The sequence below is a fragment of the Rhinoderma darwinii genome, chromosome 8 (assembly GCF_050947455.1).
Source record: "Rhinoderma darwinii isolate aRhiDar2 chromosome 8, aRhiDar2.hap1, whole genome shotgun sequence".
NCBI classification, from domain to species: domain Eukaryota; kingdom Metazoa; phylum Chordata; class Amphibia; order Anura; family Rhinodermatidae; genus Rhinoderma; species Rhinoderma darwinii.
Window position 1 is genome coordinate 5612112 of NC_134694.1, and position 25553 is coordinate 5637664.

The window sequence follows — 25553 nt, forward strand, 5'->3', positions numbered from 1 at the left end:
GGGTACACAGGGTCTCCTCACAGGTGGGGCTCTCGCTCCTTAGCCGTTGAGACCCCCTGGTGGGATTTATACCCCTTTGATTCTATATATCTGGACATGTCTATCCCCTCTCATTTATCTATATCTCTCCCAGGGGCGTAGCTATAGAGGGTGCAAAGGCAGCAGTCACGCCCGAGCGCTGAAGCCTGAAGGAGCCCAGAAGACCCTCAACAGCATTAGAATACAATTTATAAATAATACATGGTAGGTGGGGGCCCTGTTATAGACTTTGCATTGGGGCCCAGGAGCTTCAAGTTACACCTCTGTCTATTCCTTTCATATCTCTTCCTCCCATCCCTCCCCCCCCCCTCCTCATATACTCGTCCTTCTCAATGAATTAGAATATCATCAAAAAGTTAATTTATTTCAGTAATTCAATTCAAAAAGTGTCTCTCATATTCTATAGATTCATTACACACGGAGGGATCTATTTCCAGCATTGTTTTCTTCTAATGTTGATGATTATTAACAGTTAATGAAAACCAAAAATTTAGTGTTTCAGATAATGAGATTATTATATAACCCCAACTTCAAAAATGATTTTTAATACCGAAATGTCGTCCTGCTGAAAAGTCGGTCCAGTATCTGCCCTCAATACTTGGTCGTGGCTCCGACTCTGCATGAATTACTGCATCAATGCTGTGTGGCATGGGGGCGATCAGCCTGTGGCACTGCTGAGGTGTTATCAATGCGGCGTGGCATGGGGGCGATCAGCCTGTGGCACTGCTGAGGTGTTATCAATGCGGCGTGGCATGGAGGCGATCAGTCTGTGGCACTGCTGAGGTGTTATCAATGCGGTGTGGCATGGAGGCGATCAGTCTGTGGCACTGCTGAGGTGTTATGGAGCCCAGGTTGCTTTGATCTTGGCCTTCAGCTCGTCTGCATTGTTGGGTCTGGTCTCTCATCTTCCTCTTGACAATACCCTATAGATTCTCTATGGGGTTTAGGTCGGGCGAGTTTTCTGGCCAATCAAGCGCAGTGATACTGTGGTTATTACACCAGGTGTTGGTAGTTTTGGCAGTGTGGGCAGGTGCCAAGTCCTGCTGGAAAATGAAATCAGCGTCTCCATAAAGCTTGTCAGCAGAGGGAAGCATGAAGTGCTGGGAAATGTCCTGCTAGACGCTGCGCTGACTGGGCTTGATATAACACAGTGGACCAGCACTGCTGCTCAGTGTCCACAGTCCTGTTTTCAGATGAAAGTAAATTTTGCATTTCATTGGGAAATCTCGGTCCCGGAGTCTGGAGGAAGAGTGGAGAGGCGTCAATCCAAGTGTCTTGTGGTCCAGTGTGAAGTGTCCACAGTTAGTGATGTTTGGGGGCCGTGTCATCTGCTGGTGCTGGTCACTGTGTTATATCAGGTCCAGAGTCAGCGCAGCGTCCAGCAGGACATAGTGTACATCTCTCTCTTTATCTCTCATATCTCTCCCTCTCTCATATCTCTCTCTCTTTATCTCTCATATCTCTCCCTCTCTCATATCTCTCTCTCTCTCTCTCATATCTCTCTCTCTCTCTTTCATATCTCTCTCTCTCTCTCCCTCCCTCTCTCTCTCTCATATCTCTCTCTCTCTCATATCTCTCTCTCTCTCCCTCCCTCTCTCTCATATCTCTCTCTCTCTCTCTCTCATATCTCTCTCTCTCTCATATCTCTCCCTCTCTCATATCTCTCTCTCTCTCTCTCTCTCATATCTCTCTCTCATATCTCTCCCTCTCTCTCCCTCTCTCTATCATATCTCTCTCTCTCTCATATCTCTCCCTCTCTCTCCCTCTCTATCATATCTCTCTCTCTCTCTCTTTATCTCTCCCTGTCTCTTTATCTCTCATATCTCTCTCTCTATATCTCTCTCATATCTCTCCCTCTCTCATATCTCTCTCTCTCTCTCTCCCTCCCTCTCTCTCTCTCATATCTCTCTCTCTCTCTCTTTCATATCTCTCTCTCTCTCTCTCTCCCTCCCTCTCTCTCTCTCTCATATCTCTCTCTCTCTCATATCTCTCTCTCTCTCCCTCCCTCTCTCTCATATCTCTCTCTCTCTCTCATATCTCTCTCATATCTCTCTCTCTCATATCTCTCTCTCTCTCTCATATCTCTCTCTCATATCTCTCCCTCTCTCTCCCTCTCTCTCTCATATCTCTCCCTCTCTCATATCTCTCTCATATTTCTCCCTTTCTCATATCTCTCCCTCTCTCTCATATCTCTCCCTTTCTCATATCTCTCTCATATCTCTCCCTCTCTCTCTATCTCTCATATTTCTCCCTTTCTCATATCTCTCTTATCTCCCTCCCTCTCTATCTCTCATATCTCTCTCATATTTCTCATGTCTCTCCCTCTCTCTCTTTCTCTTTCCCTCTCTTTATCTCTCCCTCTCTCGCTCTCTCTTTCATATCTCTCCCTCTCTCTCATATCTCTCCCTCTCTCGCATATCTCTCTCTCTCCCATATCTCTCTCTCTCTCTCCCATATCTCTCTCTCTCCATCTCTCATATCTCTCCCTCTCTCTTTCATGTCTCCCTCTCGTTAGCTCTTAAATCTCTCCCTTCCCCTCTTTCATCTCTCCCATATTCTCTCTCTCCCCCTTCTCATATCTCTCCCTCTCTCTCTCATATTCGCTCTCTCCCCCTCTCTCTCATATTCGTTCTCCCCCTCTCTCATATCTCTCCCATATTCTCTCTCCTCCCTCTCATCTCTCATATCTCTCAAACTCTTTCTCTCTCATGTCTATCTCTCGCCCCCTTTTTATCTCTCTCTCATATCCGCACTCCCCCTCTCTCATATCTCTCCCTCTCTTTATCTCTCATATCTCTCTCCCCTCTATCATCTCTCTCTCTCCCCCCCCTCTCTCATATATCTCTCTCTCTCTTTATCTCTCATATCTCTTCCCCTCTCTCCTATCTCTCCCTCTCTATCTCTTGGATCTGATGTGTTGCTGTAATTAATCCCCCGTCTCCTCTCCGCTCTGATCACACAATATTCTGCTTTTATTCTCCCACACAGAGATTCTTAGTCATTTGTGAGAGAAATCATTTTGCTTCATAGAAATCTGCGTCCAGGATTGACAGTCCATCCAGCGTTCCTAATCCCCGGGAGACGGGGGCCGGGATTATCTACAGGCCGAGGTTTCCTTTAATCTTTGTGCTAATAGGGACAGAAGTGACGTACAACAAAGGATGAAGAGGTTTCCCCTCACCAAAAGACTGCTAAATAAATAATCCATGGGGGAGGGGACCACTACACGCCCATCCTCCCCCACACCGGTATGGCGGTGAAGTCTGCGGGCTGTGTTAGTGCTCACAGTAGGGTAAATCATGAGTTGGCGGTGGTGGAGTTTGGACCTGTTGGAATAATGATCAGAAGCCAATCCATGAAGTGATGTGTCTAGTATGTCGTGAGTCGCGCCAAATGCGTTATGTAGTGTGCGCCATATTGATATATAAGCCTTAGGCCGGGTTCCCACGTGGGGTAAACGCTGCGGAATTTCCGCAACGGAATTCTGTGCGGAAATTCTGCATAATTTACAGCAGCAGCAAAGAGGATGAGATTTTTGAAAATCTACTGCCCACGCTGCGGGAAAAAAAATCAAAGCGTAAACGTTGATAAATCGACTTGCGGTTCGGTATTTAAATCCCCAGCTTGTCAATTTATGCTGCATTTTGTTGATTTTCTGTTGCAGGTTTTTCCCATTGATTTCAATAGGGGTGCAAAACCCGCAACAAATGTTGCGACAATTATGGTGGAATCGCAGCAATTCCAGCGCAAAAAATGGCAACTCAGGAAAGAAAAAGTTTATACTTACCCAGATCTTCCTGCTTCTTCCTCCAGTCCGGCCTCCTAGGATGACATTTCATCTCATGTGACCGCTGCAACCAATCACAGGCTGCAGTAGTCACATGGGCTACAGTGTCAATTAGGGAGGCCGGACTGAACACCAAAGGAGGAACGTGTCACCATGACAACAGCCACGGTAAGTATACATTTTTCTCTTCTACGCTGCTTTCTGCAGCGGAAATTTCGGCCGACAAACCGCACAACAATGCGGTGCAGTTTTTCGGACGGAATGTGCTGCAGGTTCCAGGTCGGATACGTGGTGTCATTTTTACGCTGGGAATCAGACCTGTGGGAACCCGGCTTTAATGTGTTACGATATGGCACCATCTATGACGCAGGAATCCTCCAATGTGAGAACCTGGAGCTGGATGAGACTAATGGACTGGACGGCCTCATGCGCACTTCCGTCAGCCGTTGTACGGCCGTTAATGGCGGTCCCGTCACACATGGGCTGCACACGGATGGCTTCCGTGTGCAGCCCGTTGTTTCACGGACCAAATTTAATGCAAAGGCCGAGACTGTTACGTCAAAAACGGGCAGGAGTAGGACCTGCACTACTTATGACGGAACGGCCGCACGGTTCCATTAAAACAACAGAAGTGTGCGTGGCCGCATTGAAATGAATGGGTTCAGGGTGCGTTCAGTGACCACAACGGATACACCCTGAAGGAAAAAACTGAAGTGTGCATGAGGCCTTAACAGATCTGCCATTATGTACAGTCCACACATCCCATAGAGTCACAGAATCCAGTAATACTGGGTGGGAGGAAATGTAATTATTGTATTAATCAGCGGCACTTACCATATAGCTGACCGCTTATCTATGCGTAATACTGTCAGAGTTCAATGGAGGCTGTAACCCACAGGATAGAATTAGATACACAGCTCAGCAGGCAGTATCATACATGATAGGATTAGATACAGCAGCTTAGCAGACAGTATCACACATAATAGGATTAGATACACAGCTCAGCACACAGTATCACACATGATAGGATTAGATACAGAAGCTCAGCAGACAGTATCACACATGATAGGATTAGATACAGCTCAGCACACAGTATCACACATGATAGGATTAGATACACAGCTCAGCACACAGTATCACACATGATAGGATTAGATACAGAAGCTCAGCAGACAGTATCACACATGATAGGATTAGATACAGCAGCTCAGCAGACAGTATCACACATGATAGGATTAGATACAGCAGCTCAACAGACAGTATCACACATGATAGGATTAGATACAGCAGCTCAGCAGACAGTATCACACATGATAGGATTAGATACGCAGCTCAGCAGACCGTATCACACATGATAGGATTAGATACACAGCTCAGCAGACAGTATAACACGATAGGATTAGATACACAGCTCAGCAGACAGTATCACACATGATAGGATTAGATTCAGCAGACAGTATCACACATGATAGGATTAGATACACAGCTCAGCAGACAGTATCACACATGATAGGATTAGATACAGCAGCTCAGCAGACAGTATCACACATGATAGGATTAGATACAGCAGCTCAGCAGACAGTATCACACATGATAGGATTAGATACACAGCTCAGCAGACAGTAACACACGTGATAGGATTAGATACACAGCTCAGTAGACAGTATAACACATGATAGGATTAGATACACGGCTCAGCATACCGTATCAGACATGATATGCTTAGATACAGCGGCTCCGCAGCACAGTGACCCTGTTTTATAAGGACATGAGTTGGGGGTGAGTGTTGAGACGTAAACTTTATACACCTGTGAAATCTCTCTTCAGATTGTAGCTCTACAGTTTTGCCAGCAGGGGCGCTAGGCTAACACAGCGTGTAGTGTACTGAGTGTGTAGCGCTGCAGTGTAGCCAGCAGGGGCGCTAGACTGACACAGCGTGTAGTGTACTGAGTGTGTAGCCAGCAGGGGCGCTAGATGGCACACAGCTGACAGTGGAGACTCGCAGTGTAGGATGAGAGGACTGTGCGCTGTGATCTGTGATCTGCCGGCGGCTCCTGCAGCGTTGTGATCCGGCCTCCAGTGAGTATCATCCCCCCCCCCGTGGTGCCAGCGCTCCGTGTGTCCTGCTACTCGGTGTATTTGCCTCTGTTTTTGGGGGAGTTACTCCGTGCACTTTGGGGTGACCCCTTCCAGTTTGTGTTGCGGACCTGATCTGCACTGTCCCAGTATAGACTGGTAACTCTGCGCTGGATTATGATATGTTCTCCCTTGGTAATTTTTTTTGGGGGGGGGGGTGAAGTTGCACCTTTGGAACTACAGTGGTCAGGGCATGCTGGTTGTTGTATTTTATCCACAGGTTGAATGATTCACAGGTCACACTTCAAGTTTTGTATCTTTAGCTGTAACTAGAGAAGATTACATTTATTTGTTATTCTGCAAAATCAAATCTCCCATAAATAATAATTTATCTATGATTACGGACATGTAGTATCTGAGCAGCCTCTCCCCCACCCCCTTTACTTGTGTTATTGCCGTCATTGCAGCGGTTGTGAGGGCGAGCGGGTGACAATCGTGATGGTCTCAGCAGCGTACACATGTTTTTTTGTTTTATTTTAATAATAAGCGCTCGATAATGAAAAGTTGTGCTTCTTAATAATATACTTTATATATAACTTTATTTGTCACCATTTTAAGATCTCTGCTTGTTGTCTGTGAATGGGAACCTTAATTGTTTACATCTAGAGTCTGAAAAACCTACACAGGCTTAATACTTCTGGGGGTTTGTTACAATTGTATTCAGTCTAGATAATCCTCTGAGCTAAACAGCCTGGACTCCAGAATGAAAAACATTCACACGAGCGTATGTCATTCACGCGCGTGAATCGGGTCCGTGTGTGTTGCGTTATGCGTCAGTGTGCTTTGCGAGGGGCATCCGTTATTCACGCACTCGCAAAGCACATATTTTTATTTTTTATTATTTTTTATTATTTTCAACTGGATTGATAGGCAAATCACGCAACGCATGCGCATGTGCATCTGTGGTTTTCACCCGCCCATTGACTTCATTGGGCGCGTAGGTTCGTGGTGACGCACCAATATAGGACATGCAGTGGACTCTCGCTGCGTGAAAAATCACGCATGTGTGAACGGCTCCATTGAAATCAATGGGTCCGTGTGCTGTGCGTTGTTTCACGCTCGTGTGAATGGGGCCTTAGGCCGCGTTCAAAGGAGCAGAACAATCAAAATAAAAAAGGAAGCGACGAACCTGTCGCATGACGGAGACCAACGCACACGACCGAACCAATTGACTTTGATGCGTTCCGTCAGGTTTCTGTTATTTTGCTTGACATCTCCAATGCAGATGTGAACCTGGCCTTACCTACACTGATACATTGTAACAAACTGTCAGCGCAGAAGGGAGATGTTTACCTCACAGAGGATTGTCTAGACTGAATACGATTGTAACAAAACCTCAGCACTAGATCTGTTCAGGTATTCAGCCTCTGGATGTGAATAGGAACGTTTCCATGCACTGACAGCAAGCAGAGAGCTTAAAAGGTGTGAGGAATTGAAACGCAAAGTATATTAGAAAGCTGAAGAAGTTGTGCCATGTTGCGCTCTTGTTGACTTCTATGGAGTTTTGCTGTTGCCCGTAGTCCCGGTTAGCACAGATGTTGCAGCTTTGGTGGTGACAGGTGTATGAAGTTAGTCTACGGACCCCGGCAACTTATGGCGCACACCAAAATGTGTCTGAAATCGTCGCGACGTGTGGTTATAGGTAATTATAGATTTCCAAGGTCAAGTTACGTAGGGTTGTCCGTGTTTTCTCCCATACACCGTCCTGCTCCAGTGCCCTCTGATGTGTGTGGTCCGGAGCCATCGCAGGTGATTGTTTGGGGTTTACTCGCTTATTAGATACGAGGACGTGTAAATTACGGCTTGTGTCGCTTTTCTAGCCTCGCCCTCGATGCCGCACACGAAGCTTCAAATGGGACCTGTGGACTTCAGGGCTAAAATTAGGACTAAATACACATTGTCATTGCAGCAATGAGATATGTGAAGAACATGGGCAATGCCACTTTATGGTCTGTTCTTAAAGGGAATCTCCATTTCTAAAAATGGCTTAATTAGCAGTTCCGTGATCTGCTGCTATAATCGGAATCGCTGGTATCAGCCCTGAGGGTGATCAGACCTACTGCAGGGCGAGACGATCCCTATTCTCAGACACCATGGACTGCTGTTTATGGTAGTCTGTTAATGGGGTCCAGGATACAGACTGCCCTAAATCGTCCTCTATTAGCCAAGGGGGAAACTACATGGGAGAATGAAATCCCCCTCCCCTCAGTAGCCTTCAATAGTTCAGTACGAGACATGAAGAATGTGGCGGGTTATACAGATGAGATGGCACTGAGCCCGGGCACAGGGGGCGACGTGCTTGTACAGGGAGAGCGCTGTCGGATGCGCTGGTGTTTGCTGATTTCCTGGACGAGCCCACACTGGTGACATCACCTGCATTACCCTGATGAGGTCAGCGCTGCACAGAACAACTTCCCATGTACCCGTGAGGAGGCCCTGCTGCCAGGAATGAACACTTGTAAAATGAGTTAGTTTGCCCCTAAAAAGTAGAAGCCCGGTAGCCCACCATTTCTCAGTTACTTGAAAAGATGAGTGACAGCCAATATGGCCGCCGTTAACAGCTCCCACAAGAGATGTCACCCCTCCACGGTTTTCTAAAATCGTTATAGGTCAGCAGCAATGTAAACTAGAACATAGTAGTATTCAGTGATGTCAGTAACAGGGGGCGGGGCTGTGACAACCTCTCACACATGATATATAGACTGGTTGTCAGTAGTAATAGATAAATAGCTGTTACTGTATATAAGATGTGTGGATCTCATGTCTGATCACAGTGTAATTATATTATATATCAGTGATGTCAGTAACAGGGGGCGGGGCTGTGACAACCTCTCACACATGATATACAGGCTGGTTGTCAGTAGTAATAGATGAATAGCTGTCACTGTATATAAGATGTGTGGATCTCATGTCTGATCACAGTGTAATTATATTATATATCAGTGATGTCAGTAACAGGGGGCGGGGCTGTGACAACCTCTCACACATGATATACAGGCTGGTTGTCAGTAGTAATAGATGAATAGCTGTGACTGTATATAAGGTGTGTGGATCTCATGTCTGATCACAGTGTAATTATATTATATATCAGTGATGTCAGTAACAGGGGGCGGAGCTGTGACAACCTCTCACACATGATATACAGGCTGGTTGTCAGTAGTAATAGATGAATAGCTGTGACTGTATATAAGGTGTGTGGATCTCATGTCTGATCACAGTGTAATTATATTATATATCAGTGATGTCAGTAACAGGGGGCGGAGCTGTGACAACCTCTCACACATGATATACAGGCTGGTTGTCAGTAGTAATAGATGAATAGCTGTTACTGTATATAAGATGTGTGGATCTCATGTCTGATCACAGTGTAATTATATTATATATCAGTGATGTCAGTAACAGGGGGCGGGGCTGTGACAACCTCTCACACATGATATACAGGCTGGTTATCCGTAGTAATAGATGAATAGCTGTTACTGTTATGTGGATCTCATGTCTGTGATGTCAGTGACAGGGGGCGGGGCTGTGACAACCTCTCACACATGATATACAAGCTGGTTGTCAGCAGTAATAGATGAATATCTGTTACTGTATATAAGGTGTGTGGATCTCCTGGACGGCTGATCACTATATAAAGCTACTGCACCGCACACAACCGGGATGAGATACTAAAGTGATGGCGCTGTCATGTATTTTGTCCGGAGCGAAGTGTTGTTGGATATTTCCACGGACTGGGCCATAGGCCTTATTCAGACCAACGTGTTAACCGGATAGAAGATGTCCTATATTTCACGCTTCATGCATCCCACTATAGACTCTAGTCTATGGGGGATAGGTGATATCGCGTCCCGCAGGGCAGAACACGGATGTCCCCCGGATGTGAAAAACTGCAATTTTTCACGTCCGAGATGCGCAGCGCCCGTGTAAATCTCTCCATAGAGTTCAGTCATAAGTTTGATAACAAATAGAGTGTCCGTGGCCTCGGGTCTGATGTTGCAGGAGGGGTAGGCGTGCTGGCTGATCACTGCGAGTCTCTGCTGCTTCAGATGATGATTCATTTGTTTAGTGGAAAAATCTTATCTGTGAGAATTTAACCTGTTCTGTAGTTTTCTATAACAGGGCCCCCACCAAAGTGTGATTTACAGAACTGGCCTCCTCATATGGGGGAGGGGGACCTTCTGTGTCCCTTTTAGGCGTGACTTCAGCCTCTGACCCCCCCTATAGTTACATCCCTGCTAATAAAAAGAAAATGTATTCAAACTGCAAGGGATTATTACAGGGATTGGGACTATTTGTGTTGTAGAACGATCCCTTAAAGGGGAATTCCACTTTTGAAAAAACAATTACATAATTCTACATTTTAAATCTACAAGACGTATTGAGTAACTTTGCAAATAACTTGCTTTACTTAATTTGTACTGATATTGAGTTACAAAGTGCTTTTACTCCAGTTGCATCCGCAGCTGCATTTAAAAAATATAGTTGTTTCCCATTGCATTGTGGGAACTTACATGAGGGTTACCCAGTTATAGCTCAATTGTAGCTCATGTAACTCAGTGCAACCACAGGATGTTTACACGAGCAACCAATAGAATTGTGAATGCAGCTTTGGATGTGACTAGAGAAGTACTAAAGACATGTTACATTTCCTTTCCAGTTATTCATCTCAGCTATTCCACTTTTTATTGCATGGGTGTGTTGGTTCTGTACTGCTAACATGTACATGACATGAACCCCGGGGGCAGCGTCAATTCAAAAAGTGGTTCTGCCAAATAAAAATCATTAATTTCAACATGGGAATTCTGCCCGAAATGTCGTTGTTAAAAACGAGTGTCTGGGAAAGCTAGGTGACAACCAGTAAAGATGGCGTTACACCTCCCTCATAAGTTGCCACCCAACTTTCCCAGGCTCGTTAACAGCAAAACTACTATTTACACCATGATAAGGGAGCGGGCAGGCATTCACACGGGCAGGAAAGCTGGGTGACCTGATGCCATCCTTACTATAGAAAAGCTGGTTAGAGCGGCTTAGCTTGCTGGCTCAAAGGTAAAAGTCATCTGCAGAGGAAAATGCTGGGGGGGTGGGGGGGGGGCTCTGACTTCCTATTCTATGGACTTTGGTCACGTAAACAACTGGCTAGATGGGGGCGATAATGAGTCCGTCATAGAAAAAGTGAAGAATGTTTAGTAATTGTTATAATTAGGAAATTCTAGTTTATTGGCCATAGGGGGCAGTGTTATAAAAATAATATTCCTGTACGTAGCACTATTAGGGTCAGTTCACACGTAGCATAAATACTGTGGATTTTCCGCTATTAAATTCATTGCGGAAAATCCGCAGCAAATACAGTAGCAGCAAAGTGGATGAGATAAAATAAATCTGCTCCATACGCCAATCAGTCTTTAACGGCAGTCACATGGGATGAAACATCATCCGAGGAGGCCGGCCTGGATGACGTCAGAGGGCCGGCCTCCTAGGATGATGCTTCATCCCACGTGACCGCCGCTGCAGGGAAGTGCTGCCGTTTTTCCCCAGCAGACATTCCACCACAGTATAAAATCTTGTATATAGAGGGCAGTATTATAGTAGTTATTCTTGTATATAGGGGCAGTATTCTAGTAGTTATATTCTTGTATATAGGGGCAGTATTATAGTAGTTATATTCTTGTATATAGGGGCAGTATTTTAGTAGTTATATTCTTGTATATAGGGGGCAGTATTATAGTAGTTATATTCTTGTATATAGGGGGCAGTATTGTAGTTATATTCTTGTATATAGGGGCAGTATTATAGTAGTTATATTCTTGTATATAGGGGCAGTATTATAGTAGTTATATTCTTGTATATAGGGTCAGTATTATAGTAGTTATATTCTTGTATATAGGGAGCAGTATTATAGTAGTTATATTCTTGTATATAGGGGGCAGTATTATAGTAGTTATATTCTTGTATATAGAGGGCAGTATTATAGTAGTTATATTCTTGTATATAGGAGTATTATAGTAGTTATATTCTTGTATATAGGGGGCAATATTGTAGTTATATTCTTGTATATAGGGGGCAGTATTGTAGTTATATTCTTGTATATAGGGGCAGTATTATAGTAGTTATATTCTTGTATATAGGGGCAGTATTATAGTAGTTATATTCTTGTATATAGGGAGCAGTATTATAGTAGTTATATTCTTGTATATAGGGGGCAGTATTATAGTAGTTATATTCTTGTATATAGGGGGCAGTATTATAGTAGTTATATTGTATATAGGGGGCAGTATTATAGTAGTTATATTCTTGTATATAGAAGCAGTATTTTAGTAGTTATATTCTTGTATATAGGGGGCAGTATTATAGTAGTTATATTCTTGTATATAGGGGGCAGTATTATAGTAGTTATATTGTATATAGGGGGCAGTATTATAGTAGTTATATTCTTGTATATAGAAGCAGTATTATAGTAGTTATATTCTTGTATATAGAAGCAGTATTATAGTAGTTATATTCTTGTATATAGGGGGCAGTATTATAGTAGTTATATTCTTGTATATAGGAGGCAGTATTATAGTAGTTCTAGTCTTGTATATAGGAGGCAGTATTATAGTAGTTATATTTTTGTATATAGGGGAAGTATTATAGTAGTTATATTCTTGTATATAGGGGGCAGTATTATAGTAGTTATATTCTTGTATATAGGGGCAGTATTATAGTAGTTATATTCTTGTATATAGGGGCAGTATTATAGTAGTTATATTCTTGTATATAGGAGCAGTATTATAGTAGTTATATTCTTGTATATAGGAGCAGTATTATAGTAGTTATATTCTTGTATATAGGGGCAGTATTATAGTAGTTATATTCTTGTATATAGGGGCAGTATTATAGTAGTTATTCTTGTATATAGGGCCAGTATTATAGTAGTTATATTCTTGTGTATATAGGCGCAGTATTATAGTAGTTATATTCTTGTATATAGGGGCAGTATTATAGTAGTTATATACTTGTATATAGGAGGCAGTATTATAGTAGTTATATTCTTGTATATAGGGGGCAGTATTATAGTAGTTATATTCTTGTATATAGGGGGCAGTATTATAGTAGTTATATTCTTGTATGTAGGGGCAGTATTATAGTAGTTATATTCTTGTATATAGAGGGCAGTATTATAGTAGTTATATTCTTGTATATAGGGGCAGTATTATAGTAGTTATATTCTTGTATATAGGAGCAGTATTATAGTAGTTATATTCTTGTATATAGGAGCAGTATTATAGTAGTTATATTCTTGTATATAGGGGCAGTATTATAGTAGTTATATTCTTGTATATAGGGGCAGTATTATAGTAGTTATTCTTGTATATAGGGCCAGTATTATAGTAGTTATATTCTTGTATATAGGAGGCAGTATTATAGTAGTTATATTCTTGTATATAGGGGGCAGTATTATAGTAGTTATATTCTTGTATATAAGAGGCAGTATTATAGTAGTTATATTCTTGTATATAGATGGCAGTATTATAGTAGTTATATTGTTGTATATAGGGGCAGTATTATAGTAGTTATATTCTAGTATATAGGGGCAGTATTATAGTAGTTATATTCTTGTATATAGGGAGCAGTATTATAGTAGTTATATTCTTGTATATACGGGCAGTATTATAGTAGTTATATTCTTGTATATAGGAGCAGTATTATAGTAGTTATATTCTTGTATATAGGAGCAGTATTATAGTAGTTATATTCTTGTATATAGGAGCAGTATTATAGTAGTTATATTCTTGTATATAGGAGCAGTATTATAGTAGTTATATTCTTGTATATAGGAGCAGTATTATAGTAGTTATATTCTTGTATATAGGAGCAGTATTATAGTAGTTATATTCTTGTATATAGGAGCAGTATTATAGTAGTTATATTCTTGTATATAGGAGCAGTATTATAGTAGTTATATTCTTGTATATAGGAGCAGTATTATAGTAGTTATATTCTTGTATATAGGAGCAGTATTATAGTAGTTATATTCTTGTATATAGGGGGCAGTATTATAGTAGTTATATTCTTATATATAGGAGGCAGTATTATAGTAGTTATATTCTTGTATATAGGGGGCAGTATTATAGTAGTTATATTCTTGTATATAGGAGGCAGTATTATAGTGATTATATTCTTGTATATTGGGGCAGTATTATAGTAGTTATATTCTTGTATATAGAGGCAGTATTATAGTAGTTATATTCTTGTATATAGGGAGCAGTATCATAGTAGTTATATTCTTGTATATAGGGGGCAGTATTATAGCAGTTATATTCTTGTATATAGGAGCAGTATTATAGTAGTTATATTCTTGTATATAGGAGCAGTATTATAGTAGTTATATTCTTGTATATAGGGGGCAGTATTATAGTAGTTATATTCTTGTATATAGGGAGCAGTATTATAGTAGTTATATTCTTGTATATAGGGGGAAGTATTATAGTAGTTATATTCTTGTATATAGGGGGAAGTATTATAGTAGTTATATTCTTGTATATAGGGAGCAGTATTATAGTAGTTATATTCTTGTATATAGGGGCAGTATTATAGTAGTTATATTCTTGTATATAGGGGGAAGTATTATAGTAGTTATATTCTTGTATATAGGGGAAGTATTATAGTAGTTATATTCTTGTATATAGGAGGCAGTATTATAGTAGTTATATTCTTGTATATAGGGGGCAGTATTATAGTAGTTATATTCTTGTATATAGGAGCAGTATTATAGTAGTTATATTCTTGTATATAGGGGCAGTATTATAGTAGTTATATTCTTGTATATGGGCAGTATTATAGTAGTTATATTTTTGTATATAGGGGGCAGTATTATAGTAATTATATTCTTGTATATAGGGGGCAGTATTATAGTAGTTATATTCTTGTATATAGGAGGCAGTATTATAGGAGTTATATTCTTGTATATAGGGGCAGTATTATAGTAGTTATATTCTTGTATATAGGAGCAGTATTATAGTAGTTATATTCTTGTATATAGGAGCAGTATTATAGTAGTTATATTCTTGTATATAGGAGCAGTATTATAGTAGTTATATTCTTGTATATGGGCAGTATTATAGTAGTTATATTCTTGTATATAGGGGGCAGTATTATAGTAGTTATATTCTTGTATATAGGAGGCAGTATTATAGTAGTTATATTCTTGTATATAGGGGGCAGTATTATAGTAGTTATATTCTTGTATATAGGAGCAGTATTATAGTAGTTATATTCTTGTATATAGGGGCAGTATTATAGTAGTTATATTCTTGTATATAGGAGCAGTATTATAGTAGTTATATTCTTGTATATAGGGGCAGTATTATAGTAGTTATATTCTTGTATATGGGCAGTATTATAGTAGTTATATTCTTGTATATAGGAGGCAGTATTATAGTAGTTATATTGTATATAGGAGCAGTATTATAGTAGTTATATTCTTGTATATAGGGGCAGTATTATAGTAGTTATATTCTTGTATATAGGAGCAGTATTATAGTAGTTATATTCTTGTATATAGGAGCAGTATTATAGTAGTTATATTCTTGTATATGGGCAGTATTATAGTAGTTATATTCTTGTATATAGGGGCAGTATTATAGTAGTTATATTCTTGTATATAGGAGGCAGTATTATAGGAGTTATATTCTTGTATATAGGGGCAGTATTATAGTAGTTATATTCTTGTATATAGGGGGCAGTATTATAGTAGTTACATTCTTGTATATAGGAGTCAGTATTATAGGAGTTATATTCTTGTATATAGGGGCAGTATTATAGTAGTTATATTCTTGTATATAGGGGCAGTATTATAGTAGTTATATTCTTGTATATAGGGAGCAGTATTATAGTAGTTATATTCTTGTATAGAGGGGCAGTATTATAGTAGTTATATTCTTGTATATAGGGGCAGTATTATAGTAGTTATATTCTTGTATATAGGGGCAGTATTATAGTAGTTACATTCTTGTATATAGGGGGCAGTATTATAGTAGTTATATTCTTGTATATAGGGAGCAGTATTATAGTAGTTATATTCTTGTATATAGGAGCAGTATTATAGTAGTTATATTCTTGTATATAGGAGCAGTATTATAGTAGTTATATTCTTGTATATAGGGGCAGTATATAGTAGTTATATTCTTGTATATAGGGGCAGTATTATAGTAGTTATATTCTTGTATATAGGGAGCAGTATTATAGTAGTTATATTCTTGTATATAGGGGGCAGTATTATAGTAGTTATATTCTTGTATATAGGGGCAGTATTATAGTTATATTCTTGTTATATTATTATTCAACTAGGATGTCTAGAACGTCTGGAGTTTCCCTTTAAGCAGTAATATTTTGGGGAGCAGTCACTCCTGTACTTTCCTTTGGTGTATAAATATCCTTTGTCCTGCCCTTGGACAGGCGGCCTCTGCTTGCTTTCCTTATCAGAATCTTATCTCTGGTTCGTGCTGCCTCTGATGATATATGGTGAATGACGCCATTCACGCCTCATTTGTTTTTGTATCAAAAAATAAAATATGCTGGGACTAATTGGAGGTTTAGATTTTCTTTCTATAGCGATCACTCCGGTTAGGGGTCTGTCATGGGTGCGTTGTAGTTTTGATATTTTTTCGTTACTGCTCTGAATTTACCGTTACTAAGATTCGGATCTCGTCCTGATCCTGTCACTGATAAAGCTGCAGGTTCTGAGACGAATCTCTGATGCACTGTAATGGCTCGTCCAAACGTAACAGAGTTTCGGACGGAAAATACGCAGCAGAATACAGTAGCATCAGAGCGGGTGGGAGTTCACAAATCTCATCCTCACGCTGCGTATAATTTCCAAGCAGAAATTGACCTGCAGTGCGTATGTTTCGTAGCGCAGCATGTCCGTTCCGTGTGCTGAAAGTGGACTGAATTACTGCGTTTTTCAGAGGAGATGTCACCGTTTCCCAGCATTGAGAAAACCGCAGCAAAATACGCGCCGATTTCTGCAGTAAAAAACACAGCGGAATTTCTGTTCGTTTCTGCAGAATTGTCTTTCTCTGATGAACAGGTAATCATCATAAGAAATCACTCAGTGGCAGGATCGGTTTTAAAGGAGCACCCCGGGCAAAACTCAAACATTGTGTAATGTCTAGTACAGGATCTGAGGGGGAGGAGCATGACACAGATTCTCTCTTTATGGTGTTTTGTTTTTTTTTATATCCCAGTGTCATGCTCCGCCCCCTCAGGCACTGCACTGGGTATAACAACAACTGAATGGAAATGTATGCAAAATCCTGATTACCTGAGACATCAGACGTCGTCTTCTTTTCTTTTTTTTTTTTTTTAATGCAGACAATAGAAATTGACCTCCATTATGGAAACTACCTCTTACATCATTGATCGGCGCTCGTTTGCTCCTGTCACACGGAGCTATGGATGGGGACGAGCGGTCGTTACTCCCCATACATTATTATCATGTCGGCAGCGCGTCTCCCTGTTTACACACCAAGATGCGCTGCAGACAACCAGAATATTTAACTTTTTTTAAAACGATACGACCAGCGGATGATCCAGCGTTTACTCGTTCATCTGCTGATCGCGGCCCTGATTTCACAGGGAAATTATCATCAACGAGCGTTATATGATCTAATATCTGCCCGATAATCGCCCAGTGTAAAACCCCTAATAAGACAAAATGGCCTTGTAACCCATATCAGCCAATCAGAGCTCATCTTTCATACTGAAAACAACAATGGAGGAATGAAACGTGGATTCTAATTGGTTGCTAAGGAATTTATGGCCAACGTTTCTTTCGTGTCAGAGATCTGGGTTTTCTGCTGGTTGTTATGTCTTATGAGTTGTGAGATCTAAAGAAAATGTATAATCTAGAGTCAAACCGTACCTACCTGCTGACTAATCCCATCCGAATTCCCTCAAGTCATTATAGGCCTGTGAGCGTCTGACTCTTCTGTAATTCTCCGCAATAATTATTCCCTCTAGGAAATTTCCATTCATAAACCCAGCGGCCCGCCCGCCACTTCTCCAAGAATTATATAAGAAAGATGAGCATGTACTTGACCCTAAGAGGATTCCTTATTCATGCCTGCAAGAGTCTAAACCCAAGCAGAGATTTCCCTGTGATCCTATTAACTATTTAATAGCATGTAAATCTTTAATGACCAGACGGTCATTTCTGTTGTTAAGGGGCATTTCAAGGGGTAACACTGAGGGGTAACCCTTTTGGGCTTAGGAGTGGATATCAGCAGCGTCCATTAATACACTCATTGATTTTACAGTAATACTCGGTTTTCCGTGCAGCAGTGCCGTACAATGAGCACGGGTCCCTGGTAACCGAGAATGTTGCAAAACTGAATCTGGGCAATTCCTTTAAATATATTATTTCTCCCAGCATAAAGGTCCTCCCTTCTATCTGAGATGATTTATGTGCTATGTAGGGAACCCATTTTCTGACCTAGGTCACATGTCCTAACAATACTGAACTAGGGGGCGCTATTAAGCCCAATGACCAGCCTATTAAGCATCTATAAGAAGGCTAAACAATCGTTGTGCCTCAAAGTCTCCCCCCCCCCCTCTGTCATTCATCTGAACTGGCAGAGGTCATGTGACACCTACATAGAGGCCTGACTCCTTAGAAACAGGAAGTGCCTTGTTTCTAAGGAGTCAGGGGGCGGGGCTAATGTCTTCTGGTTCTTTGATTGACTCTTCAGGGACCATATAGTGGGTGATATTGACCAGTTTGGTGACCTGTTTTAATAGGACATGTACAGAAGTCCTAATGTGACTTGTCGATAGGGTGCCTTTAAATATGATTGTCCCATCTATGGCTGCAGTGGTTTCTGGAGATACTCAGCAGATATGTGACGTAATGTATAGTTAATCCTATAGAACAAAACTACAGTCAGCCTCTCCCTAGCCTAAATGGCTGATAACAGAGCACAATAGATTGTGTTCACAAATGTATAGAAAGTGGACTGCAGGTGTAATGTCCCTTTAAGACGGTTAGTAGCTTAACATAGAACCATGATACTTTATTAATGGACAGTAAACATAGTCAGTTTGGTTAGATAACGCCCTGGAGGGGAATCGGACGTCGACTCCAGCGCTCTAACGTCATGTCCTAAAAACACTGTTCTCTCAGATCGTATCGTATCCTCCCTTGTCTTATGTCACACACAAGGGAAGGGTTGTGGTTTGGATAGAGCAGCGCACAAAGACGCCAACAGGTTCCCATTCCTATTGGGCCGCGGCCTAGAAGACACTTTAATCCCCTTTTATCAAAGGATCTTTTAAAAGATGGGTCCTTATGTCTGAGAACATAAAAGGAGGAGGAGATGAGCGGAAACCATGATCTAGTATCCTCTGGAATTCTGCGCTATACAAAGGGACAATTCTCTGTATAGTTGGGGCCATGTCGTGGGGATGTAATGGTTTCTTCTTCTATTAATCATTCAAGTCAAGCCCACGACTTTAAGTAACATTTGTATTACTATTTTCATTGTACATAGTGGAGAATCAAAAATTCAGCTGTTGTGGAGACAGTCAGCAAGTTGATGTTGATGGATCCCTTGTTCTTACTCAATAATTTGAGTGCATAGTGGGCGGTTGGCCTGATTGGCTCATTAATAACTTAATATCCCCCAAAAAATCTCCAGCTGTTTACTGGAAACCATCAACAGGCAGGCTAGTTGCTGCTGATATCTTATTGTAGCATTTTTATTTTTACTATTATATTATTAGTATTATTACTGCACCTGATGTTCATTAATATCTAGTTCTTGCTTTGGATTTTCATGTGTTAATGAGAGGCGACAAAGGGTATTAGGGTATGGGCGTACAGAGCAGCTGTGATGCAGAAGAAAACTGTGCCGACATGCATTGTAACTAGAAATTGGTTGCAGCTTTCAAATTGATAGTCAACATCAATTTTACCCACAAAACCTCACAACCGTTAGCAATCAGTTTGAAAACCGCACCGATTTGTGGTAAAACTACATGTAAGCGCGGTTTTCGACAGCATCACGCAAGCATCACGGTCAATCCCGTTGCAGTATTCAGGCCCGATCAAATCAACAGCGGGACCCTATCATGCACTCAAATTACTATAAAGAAGCATCATCAGAATTATAGATCCATTAACATCATCTTGTTGATGGTTTCCACAAATAAGCAGTAAAAAGGCAAGTTTAGGGATGCTAGGATTTACATTTACTGACTATGGAAGCAGTGTAATCCCTCTGAGCTTCCTTCGCAATTCACTTTAAGTGTGAGGCGATGGGTGTAAAAGAAGTGACAATCCTGAAAGGGTGTGCAATACGCTGCCAATAGCGGTTGTCTATATCTGCCAGGAGAGGCTGATTGTCTGCTATGTTTTTCATTAATTGGAACATGGGTGGGGCTGTGACAACCTGTTTTTCTCATCAGACATTTGTCACACTGAATAAATGAGCTGGTAATTGTTGTTTCTACATGGTGGAGCAAAAGGATGACGTCACATATACATACTGCCCAACCGTCCACATCAGCTCCCTGCTTCTGAATTAGTTCATAGCGGAGGAGCAGAGGGAGCTCCTCTGCTCGCCATGGACTCCCCGGGCACAGCGCTACTTTAAGCAATGTGCTCGGGGAAGCCCTTGACGTTACTGTCCAAATATGGACAGTGACGCCAGTGGCTAATCCTGGAGCGGCATTTCCGGCCAGAGCCTGCAACGGGGATTCCGCTCAAGGAGTAGCCACTGACGTCACTGTCCATATATGGATCATACCGTCAAGGGCTTCCCCGAGCACAGCACTTAAAAGCACTGTGCCCGAGGAGTCCTCGGCGAGCGGAGGAGGTCCCTCTGCTCCTCCACTCTGAACTAATTTTGAAGCGGGGAGCTGATGTTTCCTTGCTTCATAATTAGTGGCTACTCCTTGAGCGGAATCCCCATTGCCGATGATGTGGCCGGGGATTCCGCTCCTAGAGGAAACCTCTGAGGTCACTGTCCATATATGGACATTGATGTCAGTGGCTCCTCCTGGAGCGGAATCCCCGGCCAGAGTCGGCAACGGGGATTTCGCTCAAGGAGTAGCCGCTGACGTCACTGTCCATATATGGACAGTGACATCGGGGATTCCCTCTAGGAGCAGAATCCCCGGGCTATGCTCTGGATGGGGATTCCGCTCCTAGACGTAGCCCCAATGGCGCTATCTACAAGGGGGTGGGTGGCGCTATCTTCAAGGGAGTGTCGCACTATCTACATGGACACTGTGGCATTATATAGGGGCACTATCTACAGGGGACACTGGCGCTATGTACATGGGCACTATGTCACTATCTACAAGAGCACTGGCACTAGTGGCAGCTAAGGGGGCATTCTACTGTAAGTTGCAGCTATGGGGGCATTATGCTGTATGGGTGAAGCTATGGGGGCATTAGGCTGTATGGGGGAATTTGTTTGGGCATTATACTGCATGGGGGCTTCTGTGTTGGCTTTATACTGTATGGGTGCATCTATGGGGCAGTATATTGTATGGTGGCAGCTATGGGGGCATTATACTGTATGGTGGCCGCTAGAGGGCATTATAATGTGTGGGGGCAGCTAGAGGACGTTATACTGTGTGGGAGGCACTATTAGAGCATGATACTGTGTGGGCTGAATAAGGTGTGCATGGGCGGGGATTGGGTGGAATTAGAGGCGTGGCTTAAAAGAAAAAAAATTGTCGCGACCCTCTGCACGTGCCTCATTGGTTGTCCCTCTTTGTGATACTTGAAAGTTTGGCGGTATGCATATATGGAGTTACAGTTTTTAAATGTCATTGTTTATTAGACTTTCTATTTTAAGCTGCCCTACTGGCATTGAGGTGATGGTGTTGGGTTTCAGATCAGGTTCCTCTTCTATTGGTATCTATGGGCTGTGTAATGCCTCATTGCCCCTACTGGGCAAAGTAAAAAATTGGGCAGTTTTTTTAAGTATGTTCCGCGTATCCCCGTGGCTCCGATAAAGCGTCGGCGACTCGAATCATCCCCACGTTGTGATCGGATTAATTAAACACAACATGTTTGTGAGCAGTGACCATGGAATCTACCTCTCCCATACTATTGTGCTTTTTGCTGGCATGGCTTCCTGGCATCAGCAGGGCTCCTGGTTCAGATCTGTCTATGCCAAGAACAGCGTTTGCCAACATGGCCCCTGATAAAGAAATTACGCAGCATCCAATTGTGTAAGGGGATCAGTGACGCTTTGCAGATGTCGCTAAACTTTTATGAGAGTCTTGTTTTTGGCCCTGGGGCGCTGAAATGGGGGGGGGGGGGGTGGGCACGGGCTTTGAAAGCCTCTATACAATGACATTGTGACATGGCCTCCCTGGTAACAAGACAACAAGAGGAGGGTGGGAATGCCAGCACACTGCCTGCTTCATACGAACAAGAGTTTTATTGATGTCTGGATGCAGCTGGGGCAATGAGACTCAGTATTCGATTCTTACAAACAATATGGCTGCCAGTACAGTTCTCCCAGTATGATTTACCCAGCTTTCCTAGAATCCTGAGCGGCAAATCTGCCTATTGGTGATAAATCAATGTATGGGATGTATAAATTCATAACAGGAGTCTGGGAAAGCTGGGTGACACCCAGCTTTTCCTAAAAACGATAAATGATGAGCTTGGATGTTTAGGTCTTGAGAAAAGCTGGGTGACTCCTGTGGGAGCTGTGATGGCAGCCATATAAGTCACCCAGATACAGATATAACAATGAATCAGCTGAGTGGAAAACATTTTTCTCTTTGGGTGAAATGCTGTTTACATTTTAAATCGTTTGGTATTTTGTTCTGATCTTTTTTTATGTCTTAGAATATTTGTGAAGGCGTCCGTCATCTTATCACTTCCTGCTATCAGAGATCGTAATCTTTCCAACATACCAGTCACGAGAGGATTAACTATATACAACAACTCAGAGATGATGCTTAGTCTCCCTCCCATCATGCCTCAGAGTGAAGCGTAGATATTCTCCTGTGCTCAATGTCGCCCCCTGCCGAGTAATGCACATGAGTTGCCAAGAATAGTGCAAGGGAAGTAATAACTGCTCTATGCACGTTTCTGGCTGCACAAAGTGGTTGTCACTAACAATACTGCCTCTATGTACAATACAGCTACTATAATACTGCCCCTATATACAAGAATATAACTACTATAATACTGCCCCTATATACAAGAATATAACTACTATAATACTGCCCCTTATATACAAGAATATAACTACTATAATACTGCTCCTATATACAAGAATATAACTACTATAATACTGCTCCTATATACAAGAATATAACTACTATAATACTGCTCCTATATACAAGAATATAACTACTATAATACTGCCCCTTATATACAAGAATATAACTACTATAATACTGCCCCCTATATACAAGAATATAACTACTATAATACTGCTCCTATATACAAGAATATAACTACTATAATACTGCCCCTATATACAAGAATATAACTACTATAATACTGCCCCTTATATACAAGAATATAACTACTATAATACTGCCCCTATATACAAGAATATAACTACTATAATACTGCTGCTATATACAAGAATATAACTACTATAATACTGCTGCTATATACAAGAATATAACTACTATAATACTGCTCCTATATACAAGAATATAACTACTATAATACTGCCCCTATATACAAGAATATAACTACTATAATACTGCCCCTATATACAAGAATATAACTACTATAATACTGCCCCTATATACAAGAATATAACTACTATAATACTGCTCCTATATACAAGAATATAACTACTATACTGCCCCTATATACAAGAATATAACTACTATAATACTGCCCCTATATACAAGAATATAACTACTATAATACTGCTCCTATATACAACAATATAACTACTATAATACTGCCCCCTATATACAAGAATATAACTACTATAATACTGCCCCTATATACAAGAATATAACTACTATAATACTGCTCCTATATACAAGAATATAACTACTATAATACTGCCCCTATATACAAGAATATAACTACTATAATACAGCCCCTATATACAATAATATAACTACTATAATACTGCCCCCTATACACAAGAATATAACTACTATAATACTGCCCCTATATACAAGAATATAACTACTATAATACTGCCCCTATATACAAGAATATAACTACTATAATACTGCCCCCTATATACAAGAATATAACTACTATAATACTGCCCCTATATACAAGAATATAACTACTATAATACTGCCCCTATATACAAGAATATAACTACTATAATACAGCCCCTATATACAATAATATAACTACTATAATACTGCCCCCTATACACAAGAATATAACTACTATAATACTGCCCCTATATACAAGAATATAACTACTATAATACAGCCCCTATATACAATAATATAACTACTATAATACTGCCCCCTATACACAAGAATATAACTACTATAATACTGCCCCCTATATACAAGAATATAACTACTATAATACTGCCCCCTATACACAAGAATATAACTACTATAATACTGCCCCCTATATACAAGAATATAACTACTATAATACTGCCCCCTATACACAAGAATATAACTACTATAATACTGCCCCCTATATACAAGAATATAACTACTATAATACTGCCCCCTATATACAAGAATATAACTACTATAATACTGCCCCCTATATACAACAATATAACTACTATAATACTGCCCCCTATATACAAGAATATTACTACTATAATACTGCCCCCTAAGGGTAAGCATATGAAGCATGAGTTGATATTTTACTTTCAGCAGTGAGGAGGCGCCACTTGAACTGCTGACATGATTTTTGGGTTTCGTCCTCTGTTTGACTGTTTCCTTGGAGTTTAACCCCTCTTACTCCTTGTTATATTAGTCCACAGGTTACATTATAACTCTTGTCCTTCTCTTTCAGTGGCCGCCCCCACCATGTGTGAGTCGGGGCTTTTCTCTCCTGAGCCAGGAAGCCCCGGCCCATATTATGGCGAGTTCTCAGATACCTACTACCAAGAGGACCGGTGGCAGAAGCTGCGTACAGCCGTCAGGAAGCTGGAGTTTTGGGAGAGTTTTAGTGCTGAACCAATAGGAAGTGGATTCTTCTCTAAAGTTTATAAAGTAAGTGACCCTCATGATTTGTTTGCATTTGAGTAAAACATTAGCCCCAGAGGTCAGTGATGTTTCTCAGTTATCTTGTATTCTTGTGCAGCTATTTCAAATATTTATTGTAAGGTAGTCACAGCTCCGCCCCTTTTACTACTACCAGTGAATAGTAATGTTTATCACTTTGTGTGATTAGAGTATTACTTTTCCTCTCCCAAAATATTTTGCTTGGTAATGGGCCAATCGGAACAGAGGTTTTTCAAGGGATGAATTTTTTTTATGGAAATGCCCTTTAAATCTACACAAATACTTTCCTGCAAGACACTTTCCCAGCATCTGTACTAACCTCTTGCCCCATTTGCTCATGGTGTAAGATGCCATATATTGCTTGATATGTTATCTTCATAAATAGAAAAATGTCCTCCAA

The 25553-nt window shown here is 41.0% G+C and overlaps 1 protein-coding gene across 6 annotated transcripts in view; it reads left to right on the top strand.

Annotated features, from left to right (window-relative positions):
• Positions 1-25553, top strand: part of LOC142658562 (dual specificity testis-specific protein kinase 2-like) — a 77193-nt gene that overhangs the window by 38543 nt on the left and 13097 nt on the right. For 4 of the 6 annotated variants that reach the window (XM_075834127.1, XM_075834130.1, XM_075834131.1 and 1 more), the window contains one exon: positions 24942-25141. In XM_075834127.1, the coding sequence (XP_075690242.1) occupies positions 24942-25141 (200 nt within the window). Of the gene's footprint in view, positions 1-133; positions 244-5802; positions 5906-24941; positions 25142-25553 lie in introns of those variants that run through there. The other 2 variants (XM_075834133.1, XM_075834129.1) reach the window with 2 other exon arrangements.